This window comes from Ostrinia nubilalis, chromosome 21 (assembly GCF_963855985.1).
Source record: "Ostrinia nubilalis chromosome 21, ilOstNubi1.1, whole genome shotgun sequence".
Lineage (NCBI taxonomy): Eukaryota > Metazoa > Arthropoda > Insecta > Lepidoptera > Crambidae > Ostrinia > Ostrinia nubilalis.
This window is the reverse complement of record NC_087108.1, coordinates 12,912,561-12,927,379: the sequence shown is the minus strand read 5'-3', so window position 1 is coordinate 12,927,379 and position 14,819 is coordinate 12,912,561. Positions and strand designations below refer to the sequence as shown.

Here is a 14,819-nt window from a genome sequence, read left to right as displayed (position 1 = left end):
GTACAAAAACAATGTATCATGTGCAAAACTTACATGGGAGAGTTGATGACTGATAATAAGTGATAATGCTTACGTTTGATGCAGTGATTTCAGCTTAGATTAGAAAGCATAATATCTTTCTGCATTTGCCTCTCAATTTACCTGCCATTTTGAAACACAATTTCTTTTAGCTTATGTAGGTACCTATTACTGCAGATATGAGTGTAGGTTTGCTTTTGACCCGTACTCAGACCTTTCCATTCTTTTAGGACATAATCGAGCTAGATAAATGCTTCTGGTCGCATAGACCATCTTTAACTATGTCACCCGAATCTAGTTTCCTCTGTATTGTCTTTGTTACAAGCCAATATTGTATTTCTCTCCAATGCGTTTTAAGGTGCAAGTTCGTAGCCGACTGCACGCAGCAGCAGCAGACGACATAAATATTGCTGCGACACGTCACTTTCTATATATTTTTATGAAATACTTCCAAGCGACGTGTCGCTTACTACGAATGGTATTTCATAGAAACCAGTAGTGTCGCTGCGACACGTCGTCTGCTGCTGCCTCATGTCGTCCTCTTCCAACATGCACCTTTAAGTTATGGTTTTTACATTTGACCCGTACTCAGACCCGTCAATTCTTTTAGGACATAATCGAGCTAGAGAAATGCTTCTGGTCGCTCCGCAACGCCGCGCCGAGCGGGCAGCTAGACGCAGCCAGCCTGACGGCCTTGCTGTCGCCGCCGCTGCCGCGCGCCGCTGTCGACGGCGCCGTGCTGGCGCTAGATGAGAACCGCGATGGACACGTGGACTTCAAGGAGCTGTGCTGCGGGCTCAGCGCTGCCTGCCGCGGGCCAAGAACCGAGCGGCTCAAGTGTGAGTGCTACTTATTTATTAACATTTACACCACTGCTGCTTACATGATCCCCTGGACAAAGTAGTCACTTGGGCACGTCTTCTTTGCGGACCCATTTTTTTTACGTAAATCACTTCACTGACTATAGTCTGGTCTGTGAGCACGTAGAATTTTGTCCAATGACCCCAAGCTACCCATCCTTATCGCTCGCGCGTAATTATATTGCTGTCGCGACTGTGCGACGGGCGCCCGCAGTGAGTGTGCGAGCGCGACAGCAAAATAATTACGCGCGAGCGATAAGGATGGGTAGCTTGGGGTCATTGGACAAAATTCTACGTGCTCACGGACCAGGCTTTACGTAAATCACTTCACTTACTACATGAAGCGATCGCAAAATTGAGTCTTCAGATTCGGCAACCGACCTTACACAAGGCCAACCTTAGGGCTTCAGGTGGCTGCGGGCACCCGCCTGCCCGCGGAGCTCTTATTTATTGTCGCAAGAAAGTGGTAGGGTTAAAACATTCTGGTACGTGTAAAAGCGAACAACATTTTTCTCCTCGAACAAGGTACATACTTATCTCTTTAATTTAACCTTTTGTATGCGGTGGTGCGGATCGCACGCGACAGAATACATTTTCGATTGTGTCTGTCTGGTATCGCTGCAGTCAAGAGTTTAACCACACCGGGTGTCTCAAGTGGGGATTGTCTGTTAGATTGATTCATACAATATTCAGCAAACTATACTGTATTGTATACTAATAATTATTTCAAGATCTCATTAATAATGAACCAGTAAAGAAGTAACAGTTTCAGTTGAGTGCATGCATGACTTGTGTGTGTGCCTGCAATAAGGACGATTAAATAAAACTATTTATTTGATCCAACGCTAATATTTCACTATCGAGAAATAGTTTCTTTTTTTATTCCTGCAGACGCGTCTCAATGCTCGTCCGTGAACTTATCAGTATTTTATTTACACTAATTGGAGAACTACGTCTAGTCATTATTTATACCGATAACGAAAAAACGCTAATTACAAATTAGTTAGGATTAATCTCTATCAGCGGAAATTATACGGTAGACGCAGCCTTATTTGTTAAAAATCAGTAATTATTTAGCTACCTGGCGATTGGTACTGCTGCTATTCAGTCCAAGGGTCGAGAGTTCATTCCTCTGTTGCCCTGTCTCGCTGAACCTTGACCTATCCGACGATTTTGCATCCAACTTTCGATACATTGGCAGGTCCTTAGTTATGGAACCATGTCTCATCATGGTGATCGTTGAGAAGGACGCGGGTACAAAGGCAGCGGGAGTTACATGATGGCGGCCTTATTATACTAAATCAGTAATTTATGAACCGATCTACCTGGGGACTGATACACGAGACTATTCCCACCTCTCGTTCCCACTGCTGCAACTCCTGTGTAACCAGGATCTACAGCTTGACCGCCAATAGAAACCCAACCAGTGAAGGTCAAGTTTGTCCCGGGGGAAAGTTAAACTGTCATTGGACCCGCAACGAAATTAATCAGAAGAACATAGGAGGAGTTCGAAGATAAGGTTCGACTTCCCTCCATTGCAAAGCGGATGACAGGTGACAAAGGGGACTGATAGTACCTACCTACTACTGTGCATGGTCTATGGTTCAGCCAAAGGTCGTGACAAGGCTCGAGAGGTCATTCCTCTGTCTCCCTGTCTCGCCGAAGCTTGTATCCTCCTCGATCGATTTCGTAACCCAATCCTTCGATTGGTTGCCATGTCCTTTGTCATGAGTAGGACGCAAGCACAAACTTTTGGTCGCGGATTGCGCGATTTTCTGTTGTAGCAAAAATACAACTGGACACTCGTTAAAACAAATAAATAAATAAAAAAACGTTTATTGCTTTTTACACATAAAAGGAATTACATACAAATGAAGCATACCTACTCTATTATCACATAATACAATAAAATTAAATATTATTTTATCACAAACCGATACTTTTTGCTCAATAAAAAGCAAACCGGAAAATAATGTTGATGGTTGTTAATGCTTACGATTGAGCGGATAATTATATTGTTATCGCTAAAGCGAATTTTCCTCAATATTCGCTGGAATAAATTCAAAATTGACAGCGTTTTATCGATATCTGCGAAATCGATAAAATATGCTGACTGTTGCGCCATCGTGAGTGGAATATACTTTGAGAAAAGAGGGTACTTACACAATTTCTTTTACATAATTGTAAAGATGTTATCTTTCATACTCTACTTACATTCATTCATGAGGTACACACCAAAAAAGAGCAATACATCTGCAGTTAAGATATTTTCTAAAATATCGCTGCGCTAAAGGAAAAACACACACTAGTTCCTGAATTATTCTGATTAATATTAGCACACGACCTTCATAATACTCGGAACTTAACTTTCCACTAATTTAGCCTTGAAGCTTTAAGTCGTCGCAAGTTCAGTGGAAAGTGTCAGGCAGGCTCTACATCCTGGATTCAAAGGGTATTATTAGTACTGGGACGAAATAGCCATTATAGAGCGCCTATATTTGCAATGTGAATCGTTTTCTTCAGTAAAGTAGGTTTTATAAGATGAATGTGATCAGTTCATTTGCTCTACCTCGATGACTTTGGTTCGCTCAGGTTTTATTTAAGTGTGTTTTGTACTGACTACTGATAAACATGCATATCGCTTGAATACACGCGGCTATTACGACTTTTTGCCGCTCTTAACGCACCAGCGGTGATAACACGTAGTTTGTTATGGTGTTTACGCAATCTAGCTTTTTGTCAAGGTTGTAAATAGTTTATACAAGTCATTGCACTTAGCTCTACTATTAAACTCTACTCAAACTCAAAAAAGATCGTCGTCTAAGCTCGAAGATGAATTATTAGTTACCTCATCATCATCGTTTCAGCCATAAGACGTCCACTGCTGTACACAGGCATCCCCCAATAATTCCCATAGTGGCCGATTGGTAGTGGCCTGCATCCAACGCCTTTCTGCTACCTTTATGAAATAGTCGGTCCACCTTGTGGAGTTACTTACTGTGTATTATAATTGTTATTGTGTGTTAAGTTTAAAAGAACGGAATATACGAGTACGTTTGTACTTCAGAAGACAGAAAAACAGCTTCTACAATTAACAATTTCAGGAAGCATTTATACAGTTGAATTATGTATTGTAAGGGAGAGTCCGCTAATTTGGACCAGTTTTTTTCAATCCCATTTTACACATAGTTTTCTTTTTTTTATGCTAATGTCCATGGTATATAATAAAAGATACATTATTCAACTTACTATTTCATAAGTATTAATTAACATGATTGTTGTATATTTAGCACAAATCAACAAAGTACGAGTTCAGAGCTTCGGTCCAATTTAGCCAACCGGTTCGATAATTTGTACCACAGGGTTACTAAATTGGATTTCAATAAATTTCAAGCTTATAAAAAAACTATGGCAAAATATTATACGATACATTCTTAACAAATTAGGAAACGAAAAGGAACAGTAGTTAATAACATAGACAATCGATATTGTTTTACACGTTATCACGATTTTGAGTACAAGTTTTGTAATTCCAATTATCGTAACGCACACTTGTACCTAATCTACTTTGCCAGTCTTTTGCTTTCATTTATTGTTAGTCAAACATAACTACGCTATTATAACTTCAAAATATGATTTACTAAAAAAAAATTCAAAATCCTTTGGTAAAGTTCCATACAACTTGATGTGGTACAATTTAGCCGACTAGGTGATAGTGCTTTTAAAAAATCTGTAAAAAATATAGCTTATAAATACCGAAAAATGTTTCAAATAATTGTAATCCACACCAATTTACGCTTCTAAATAATATATTAGAAACACCCTGTGATTAAATTTAACAAAATTACAAACTAAACATGTATTGTCAAAAGTTACTTGAAAACAATGAAAAAATACTTTTCAAAATAAAACACACGTGTTTGTTGTCACGGCAAAAACCACATGGCCGATATTAATTGATTTTAGTTGTGTATCGCTGAGTGTTGCAATTACAGACATTCAATAAATACTTTACGAATTATGAGGGTGGTACAATTTACCCGGCGGTACAATATACCGAACTCTCCCCTATATGAGACAAATAACTGAATACATTGTTATTGTCTCTTTCGTCCACTAAAGAATTGAAAAGGAATGTAACTATGTATATCATATTGAAATTGAAGATTGTTTCTTTCATATTGGCTTTAATCTATTTACTGCTCATTTATGATAATGTTTACACTGAAGTTGTTTATTATTGCTTACTATGTAATACATAATGTGTGTCATGTTCAATATTCACTTGTATGTAGATCGAACCAATCAAACCATTATCGGCCGTAATTCTGTTTACGTTGATCTGCAAGTCGCAACTGTAGTGGCACTATAAAGTAATTCACTATGGTTGTTGAACGCACGCGCATTAGAATGCGAGTGATGACAATACAGAATACTAATGAGCGGACCCGACGGGGCGCTGCGTTAGATAGGATGACGTTAGTTGCATCGAATTAGTTCATTTTAAGTATTGAAAGAGTATTTTATGTGTTTCTTGAGGAACAATACTTTCTATAAAATAATAGTTAAATAGATAGTAATGCTGTTTTAGATACTTTGTTGTTCTCCATTAGAGATGGGTTATACTAGGTAAATTTGATACTAGGTGCACCTATTCCTAGTATTTATTAATACTTGATCCAAATACCTATTCCACCTAGTACGTAGTAATTTAGCATACTTGACGCGACTAGTGCGGACTAATCCACGTAATATGACTTTAAAATATTTTTTTTTTTTTGAAAAGATACAACCGTAATAATATAATGCAATTTGAAATTGAATAATAATTCCTCCCTTCATACTTCAACAGGCTTAAGACTGTCAACTTAAAAGTTGGCGTATCTAAAAGATATCAATTTCATAAAAATATTTACATAATATATTTTTTCTTATTTACATGAATATGGTTTGACTACGTTTGTGTGCGTTTGCTTCGTCGCGCTCAAATTTGTTTGGTCAGACAGAGACGGAGTGAATCTCTACGTTTGCACATAAGCTTAGCGAGAAATACTAGGTGCGCGTAATACCACAGAATAATAATAAGTACTACGTACAGAAGTTTTACTTCGCGAAGGTATTTAAAAAAATGTATGCTCAATGTCATTAACAATATGGTGTAATTTAGCTTGTCTCAAGAGTCAAGCAAGTTTGTCAGAAGTTTTGTTGACAAACGTCAGTGATCGGTACTGCGCCGAAGCTATAGGGCTGACTTCGGTAAAATGATGTGACGTGAGGTGCCAATCTGCAGAAAATGGCGGAGGAAATACATGATTTAGCATGAATTATCATGAATAATATTAACTACTTATTTACCTCTCAGTGTCTTCAGGCAACTTAAAAAAGTACATTCTGTGTTTTTATTATTATTTAGGCAGTTAAATACTGCACAGTATTTAGTACACCATTTTCTTTATTTTTTTCCATCATACACAAGAATACGCGTGCGTGAGTCAATGTTCGCTCGTATGTGAGGCCTTGTCGAATAGTACTCTTGTAGGGGGCAATCGTGCGTGTTTTGTTTTCGATGTAAACTCGCGGAGATGAACAGGCCTGGTAATACACGACTACGGATTACGCAATAATAACCTCTATTACTTTGAAGGTAGGGTCGGAAATCGTGTAATTTATAAAATACTAGGTGGATCAAGTATTTAAAAAATTGGAATAGGTGCCGCCTAGTACTGTAAAATACCTAGTGTGTGGATCTGTTCTAGTAAATACGTCTCATCTCTATTCTCCATACACAAAGTTTACTTACATACATGAAAAAAGATATTTCCCTCTGTCTTGGGATAATAAATGAGCAAAATTCTGCGACTTGGTGATGCATGCTGGGTCAATCAACGCGCAGTCGTTTCAAGAAAACTGGCCAACCAAAAAAATTACGATGACAAAAAGATAATCGTCTAAGTTTTACTGTACTAATGGTTGGAAATATACGAAAAACGCCTGAGAATGGCAAAATTATGAACGAGGACAGATAAAAAGGCCTTTTGTTTTTGCTAAAATAACATTGTCCGACACACGGGTGACGTTTATTGTAAATAATATAACAAGGTTGTGATAACGCAGACACATAGAAAAGGAAGGAAATACATCTTGTTGACTCACCATCTTTTCTTTCTTGTTCTTTGTTTAATGTTCTTCTTTGTAAAATGTAACCGTTGGGACAGCTAAGTCCAGTGACCACGGCCCACTCGGTGGCCGCAATCCCACTCGGTGGACCGACATTCTGGTCAAGGTCGTGGGAAGCACAGGACCGGTCATGTTGGAACTTCTAGGGGGAGTTCTTTGTCAGTAGTGGTCGTGTTTTGGATGAAATGAACTAAAACAATAAAATTATGTCACAAATCGCGTAAGGTAGCTATATGAGCGAGACCTTAATCTAGGGATGGGACCAGGGACGACTCGTGTAGATTATGAGCTTTTAAGCGCGTTGCAGAAAATAAAAATAACTGGATAAAGATACAATTTTTTCTAAGTTCGCTAATTTTATTAGGTCACTGGCCGCCGCGTTTTGTGCAACCTTGCCTTAAATGAACAATAGAAACTACCAATATACGATCCCCAAGAATATGTAGCACTTTCGTACTACTTATTGTCCTCTCAGTTGGGTAGGTACTCGACCAGTAAACTACACTACACTGTTGCGTAGTAGTCGCCTTGATAATGACACCATGATTGTCCACGAGGGTCACCCGCTGCGGTTACGTTTGCGGCCGACGTCCGTGACAAATTAAACTTTTGATTGGGCAACATTAAAAACAATTAAACGATTATCTCGAAGATGTAACATAGACACATACGATTTTGATGTTGCTATCTGTACCTATACAGGTTTCTACGTTTTGTTAATATACTTTTCAAACTTTTTAAACGCTTTTCATCAGCCTACCACAAACAAAATGTCTTGATTTCTCCTATTTTTTTTTTTACGTTAGATAAGGCAGGTATTTGACCGCAATCGCACCTGGTGTTAAGTGAGATGCAGTCTAAGATGGTACATATCTGCCGTACATATGTACAAACTGCCTATTCACTCACTATTTATTTAGTATTAAAGCCGAAATCAGCCAAAGAAGTTTGGTCATGGTGAACCATGACCAAACCAGTGTGTCATTTTGTGGTGGGTATCAATCAATGAGAAAGTCGCTCATGGAATTCTATCTAGGTGTATCCTCAATTTCGACCTAGGTTATCCGAATAGAAGATTAAGGACTGTCTTGAACAGTCTTGCCTATAATAAATGAACATAGACTTAATTATTATATCCATCTGCAGACAATGCTTCGCCATCTTAATCGGTATCCATCATGTGAGAAATTATGATTTAAGCCGTAGAAGATGGTGAGCAGAAAAAAAAGCAGTTCTTACATACTCAAGAATTGTATTGCGTATCAAACAAAATTATGACATGCATAAAAAATCCAAATTTGACAGATAAAAAAAGTGGCCAGTAAAAACGCGTGTCGTTATTGCGCTCCGCACCACGTAGGTTTCATTTCGGCTCGAACATGCCCCCGGCCTTGGAAGCACCAGCTTCTAATGTATCCTCATGGAATAGCGGACAGATCTTGCTGAAGGCACGGCGTATCACTCCAGTTGTTGTTTGGATGTCCGCTACTCGGGATACCCCATCCTTGCCCGGGATGGTGGTGATGATACGACCGAGGCTCCATTTCAATGGGGGAGAATTGTCTTCCTTTATGACCACAAGAGTATTGGGTTGTAGGTCTCTCTTGTGTTCACTCCATTTTATCCGAGTCTGCAGCTCTGAGACATATTCTTTAGTCCATCGCGTCCAGAAATGTTGTCGAATCTGCTCCACTCTCTGATATCGGGTGAGACGACTAGTTGGCTCTTCGGAGAGGTCGGTGAAAGCAGGCCTGTCAGCGGACGGCCAACCAGAAAATGCGATGGGCAAAGAGGTAGGAGGTCGTGTGGATCGGACGAGAGAGGATTGATAGGACGAGAATTCATGATGGCTTCTATCTGTGCAAGAACAGTGCTTATCTCCTCAAAGGTCAGATGCGCGTTACCCACTGTTCGAAGCAAGTGATGCTTGCATGATTTGACCCCAGCCTCCCATAAACCACCAAAATGAGGCGTATAAGGTGGTATCAACTTGAATTTAATGTCATGACTACAGTTGCCGCGAATACTCGCTATTATTCGGTATTCGGCATTACTCGACATTTTTTTGATATTCGTCGAATACCGAATAATAGCTAGTATTATTCGGCATTCGGCGAATAGTCCTCTAAAATAAACTTTTAGTGAACAAAAAAAGTAATGAGTTAAAAATAATAATATTTTTATTATTTTCCCTAATAAAACAATACACAATATCAATTATTATTTGTAATACCTGTGCCTAACATATTCATGAAATTTAATTAGTTAGGCTTTTTAATTAATATTTAAAATCGAACAGAGGCAGATTGTGATGCAAAAAAAAACAATTTTTTCTGCACGTTCGGGAGCAAGTCGGTTTCGTTTTTCCTCGTAAATTAAACCTGCCACGGAAAATGGTCTTTCTGAATAAACGGAGCTTGCTGGTGTGATTAAGTATCGTTTAGCAAGCTTACTTAATATAGGAAATCTATTCTTATTGGTACTCAAAGTCCACCATTCATATCGGTTTTTTTTCTGTCAGCCTTTGCTAATGCGATGTAGTGGGCGATTTCTTCAGCAGTGGCATTCTTGGGGTGCTCTTTAGTAGGTTGCTCTATAGATGATTCTTCAAAACATGCCCAAAATTTACTACATACACCACTAAATTTTTATCACCGAAAAAAAAAATTCTGGGTAATGAGTTATTGATACTGATCCTATTTATGCAAAAAAAAAGTTAAATAAAGCTACTCAAAATTTCATCCCAAAATTGGTAATATTTGGACACACGCGTCGCTAGCAATATTTACGCTCAACGCGGCAACGCAAGGCCGCCCGTTACTATGGAGAGAGATGCGACGTTGCCGGCCCGACGCTTCCTAAAGGCGGCGGTGTACGTTTGTTGTGCGGCGGCCATTATCACCCGCGGCCCCGCGCCGCCCTCTCGCTCGCCCGGCCGCCGGCCGCGGTCGGTCAGTTGCGCGCGCGCGCAGTGTTGCCAGAAGGTTACTTTTGTAACCTTTTAGGTTACTTTTGTAACCTTTTAGGTTACTTTTGAACTGCAGAGGTTACTTTTAGGTTACACTAATGAAAAGGTTACTTTTAGGTGATTTTTCAGAAATTGTAGAATTAACTTTTACAGGTTATTCAGTAAAAAATATTAAGTAAAATTATGTCATAAAGTGCATTTATATTTGTTAAAAAAATGAGTTTTAGCGAATGTTTTACGATAATAAAACGCAAATCCATGAAACGTTTTTATACGACTGGTCACTTTTCGAATTTAGATGAATTGTATTCATTTTCCATTCATGAACAACCTTCCACCATCATCGCTCCCCCCCCCCCCCCCCCCCCCCCCGTATGAAGGTTACTTTTTATTCAAAAAGGTTACTTTTTTTATATTTCTGGTGATTTCTGACTAGACCCGACTGGCAACACTGCGCGCGCGAGCTCTTGATCGGTCGTGAACTGTCTTGTTAACATTGTATCAATCAAGTCAATAGTGTCGTGCAATTATTACGTTGTCTTACCAATTCACCTCACGTGAATACGTGTTAATGATACGTGCATTATTATTCTTGGCCGGAGAAATTGTGTAGTGCGGTTTTGCGACTGTACCGAGACAGCCACACTTCAGCACGATGCAGGGTGCTTATCAAAGCATTGAATTTTGCCGGTCCTAAGGCCGATCCTAAGCCCGGGTAAGTATGAAGGGAAAGTTGAATTATTTTATTATTTTACCTAAGCGCTTACTAAAACCACCATCTAAAACTGTTCGCACCACTCAGCTGTTATGGCGGATCTTAAATTCACGAACTACGAACGACGCGCGATCTCAATTGGAGTTACACAGTAGGTATTATTATTAACTAGTGTTAAAAACTCACAGAAATACAACGTGACGTATTACGTAATTACTAAATTACTGTTTTCGTCCTTTGCCCTGCGTTTCATTACAATTCTAATTACCTACTTGAAATGTTGCAATAAAAATAGCCTAAGATAGGTAGCTAAGTAATACATTATTATTATTCTGTGATGATAACACTGAAAGCCGCTGTTTTGGCAGATCTTTGAATTACAAATTTCTTTTAAAGTCGTAGTAGCCTCGCCACTATTGCATTGTACACTAGCCACATTGGTGTGTATTCGTAACGTATTCACAGTAGGTAGGTATTTCATTGTATTATTAACTTACAATTAGTGTTAACAGTCAGAATACCACGTAAAGAAGTACGTAAGTGTAATGAAACACTTATTAGAACTCAAAATTACTTGAAATGTTGCATTAAAATGGTCTAAGTTAGTAATAATAACACTGGAAGCGTGGTCAAGGCGTGAGCGAGACAGACAGATCAATGTGCGAGCGCGTACGACTACTCTACTGAATGAACGAGCAGCGGAGTGGCCCAGCTGTGACGCGTAAAATAGGGACTAAAGAAAATTTAATAAAAACATTAACTTTATAAAAATTTAAATTTTTTTTTTACTTTATAATTTTCACACATTCCTACATAACCTGTTAAAATTTTTCCGGTGATAAAAAAGTAGTGGTGTATAATTATGTAGGTATGGATAACATGAAACAGATTTCTTTAACTTTATTGTTTTCTTTTCTCACAACCTTAGAAGAAATTAGAAATAATTTTAATATTTTTATGTCGAATAGTAATGTCGAGTTATTCGACTATTCGCCAAAGTGAATGGCGATTAATCGGTATTCGACTATTCGCTATAACCACTATTCGCGGCAACTCTAGTCATGACTACAAGCAAAGTCTGCAATTTCAGAATGTGACTGTGATAAAAAATGTTTAAATTCGTTCATGAGGCCTACAAAGTTTCTGCCATTGTCAGAATAAATTTCAGCAGGTTTACCCCGCCTGGAAATAAATCTTTTTAGCGCCAACAGGTAAGAATTTGTGGAAAGATCGCTTACTAATTCTAAATGTACTGCTTTTGTTACAAAACATATAAAAATGCAAATATAAGATTTGATTAATTTAGCACCTCTGCCCTTTCGGTTGAGTACGAGCACTGGCCCGGCGTAATCCACTCCACAACGCATAAAGGGGAATGTTGGAGTGATTCTCTCTAGTGGTAAGTTTCCCATGATAGGCGTAAGGGTTCGGCCTCTCAGTCGAGTACATACAACGCAAGTGTGCACTACCTGCCGGGCGAGATCCCTGCCGCTGACTGGCCAGTATGACTCACGCACGCTGTAAAGCAGCGCTTGCGCACCTGCGTGCGACAGTTGCTTGTGCTCGTGACGGAACAACAGCACTGAGAACCAATGTTTACCAGAAATTAGTAAGGGATGTTTCTTTGCGTATGTAAACATTGCAGAATTTTGTAAACGGCCACCTACACGTAGTAATTTATTTTCATCCATAAAAATATTTAATTTGCATAATTTATTGTTTTTCTTTAAATCATTATTATTCATTAACATATTATATTCAATTGGAAAGGATTCAATTTGAGACATTTTTACTAACATTAAATCTGACAATTTCAATTCATCAACAGTAAGTGAGCCAGTGCAACGTTTATTTTTGTTGCGTAAATTATAAATAAATCGTAATACATATGCTCCTGCTCGTCTCATGCGATTAAATTGAGAAAATCGTTCAAAAGGAAACAAAGACTGTGGAGATTGCGTTTGAGATGTTAAAGCGAGTACCTGCTTGATTTTTGTTTCAGGTAAGTCCTTCTGTGCAATTTCAGAATAATCAGTGGACATAGGTTTTGTACTGTCAAAGGTATTGTCATGAAGTAAAGAGGGACCGTCCCACCACAAACTTGCTGAAGGCAAATCCTCCAACTTGACACCTCGTGACACGAGATCAGCTGGGTTATGTTTTCCGCTGATATGACGCCAAGGAACTTCCTTAGTGATCTCGTGAATTTCAGACACCCTATTCTGGACAAATGTTTTGAGTAGACTGGGTGACATGCGTAACCAGCCCAGCACTATTGTTGAGTCACACCAGAAATAGACACCATCAAAATTGCAACGAAGCGTTTCCCTAACCTTCTCATATAATCGTGCGCCTAATAAAGCACCGCATAACTCAAGTCTAGGCATGCTTACAGGTTTGAGAGGGGCCACCTTTCCTTTTGAACATAGCAATCTCACTAAAATATTCGAATCCTTGCATATTGTGCGCACGTAAACACAGGCGCCGTACGCTGTTTCTGAGGCGTCGGTAAAAACATGCAATTCAATGCGATCGGGATCACTACCAATGACATGACGCGGTATGTGTATAGTATGCAAAATAGGCAATGCGTTAGCAAACCGGTTCCAGACTAGGGCGACGTCACTCGGAACTTCGTCATCCCAGTCTAATTTCAGTAGCCACAATTTTTGCAACAAAACTTTGACTGTCACTATAAAAGGACTCAGTAGGCCCAGTGGGTCGAATATCTGTGAAATATTTGACATAATACTGCGCTTAGTGATTTTATTATGTTCACTTTTAAATTGCGTTGTGTAGTGAAACTCGTCAGTCTGGTTACAAAAACCTAAGCCTAACGTTTTGGAACTAGCCTGATCAATTAATGAGAAATTTTTCATTATATTTGGTGCTACTGACTCATTATTTTTAAAGTTAAAGCACCATTTGCGCAAAGGAAAACATGCTGCCTGCAACGCCTTCGCGGTTTGTTGACAGATTGACAACAATTTAGATAAATCGTCGTGACCTGTAATCATATCGTCCACGTACATGTCCTCCGTAATGACTCTAATGACGTCACTGTCCGTGCAATTAGCAGCTACCTCCTTTAAGCAGCGGCAGCTTAAAAAGGGGGCTGATGCTGTACCGTATGTGACAGTATTTAATTGATAAATGCGTAAAGGTTGCGATGGTTCATCCCGCCAAAGAATTAATTGTAAATTTCTTTGTTTATCATCAATTAAACACTGCCTGTACATTTTTTCTATATCGGCACATGCAATATATTTATGTTGCCGCATCCTCAACAAAATGGCCACTAAATCGCCTTGTATTGGTGGGCCAACCATTTGTAGATCGTTTAATGAATGGCCTGAGGATGATTTTGCGCTTGCATCGAACACCACTCTAAGTTTAGTAGTCGTGCTATGCTCCCTGAACACGCCATGGTGTGGCAGAAAATAGTGAGGTTTGCCATAGTTAAACACCTCAGACATGTGACCTAAGTCTATGTACTCATGTATAAAATCGGTGTATAATTTTTTATAACTGGGATTACGTTGTAACCGTTTCTCTAATGCCAAAAATCGATTGTCTGCCATTGAATAAGTTTCTCCTAATGTGTCAGGTGAAGTTTTAAAAGGAATACTAACGCAAAACCTCCCATTCTCATCGCGCCTCGTAGTCTGAACAAAATGGTTTTCACATGCACGCTCCTCTTTGCTGTAGATGTCCTGAACCCTAGGCAACTCCTCTAATTCCCAAAACTTACGAAGCTGAGAATCAAAAGACTGTGTAAAGTTACAGTTACTGTAATTAAAATGTTTCGCATTAGTGTAAATGGGGCCTGAAATTATCCAACCTAGTTTTGTGTCGTGTAAGAATGGGCCATTACATAATCTAATTTTTTCAGTATTTAACAAATCCCAAAACTTGTCTGCGCCTATTAGAATATCTATATCATGAGACTTGTAAAAGAATGGGTCTGCCAAAAGCATCTTATCAGGAATCCTGATTTGTGCGCTTTGTATAGGTACTGATGGCAGTGCTGAAGTAATATTCGAAAGAACAAAACATTGCAAATTAGTTTTATAAGCTGCGG

General features: G+C 38.9%; 1 protein-coding gene across 1 annotated transcript in view; it reads left to right on the top strand.

Annotated features, from left to right (window-relative positions):
* Nucleotides 1–14,819, top strand: part of LOC135082501 (ubiquitin carboxyl-terminal hydrolase 32) — a 98,976-nt gene that overhangs the window by 14,411 nt on the left and 69,746 nt on the right. The window contains exon 4 of the mRNA XM_063977299.1: nucleotides 629–857. Within this exon, the coding sequence (XP_063833369.1) occupies nucleotides 629–857 (229 nt within the window). The remainder of the gene's footprint in view (nucleotides 1–628; nucleotides 858–14,819) is intronic.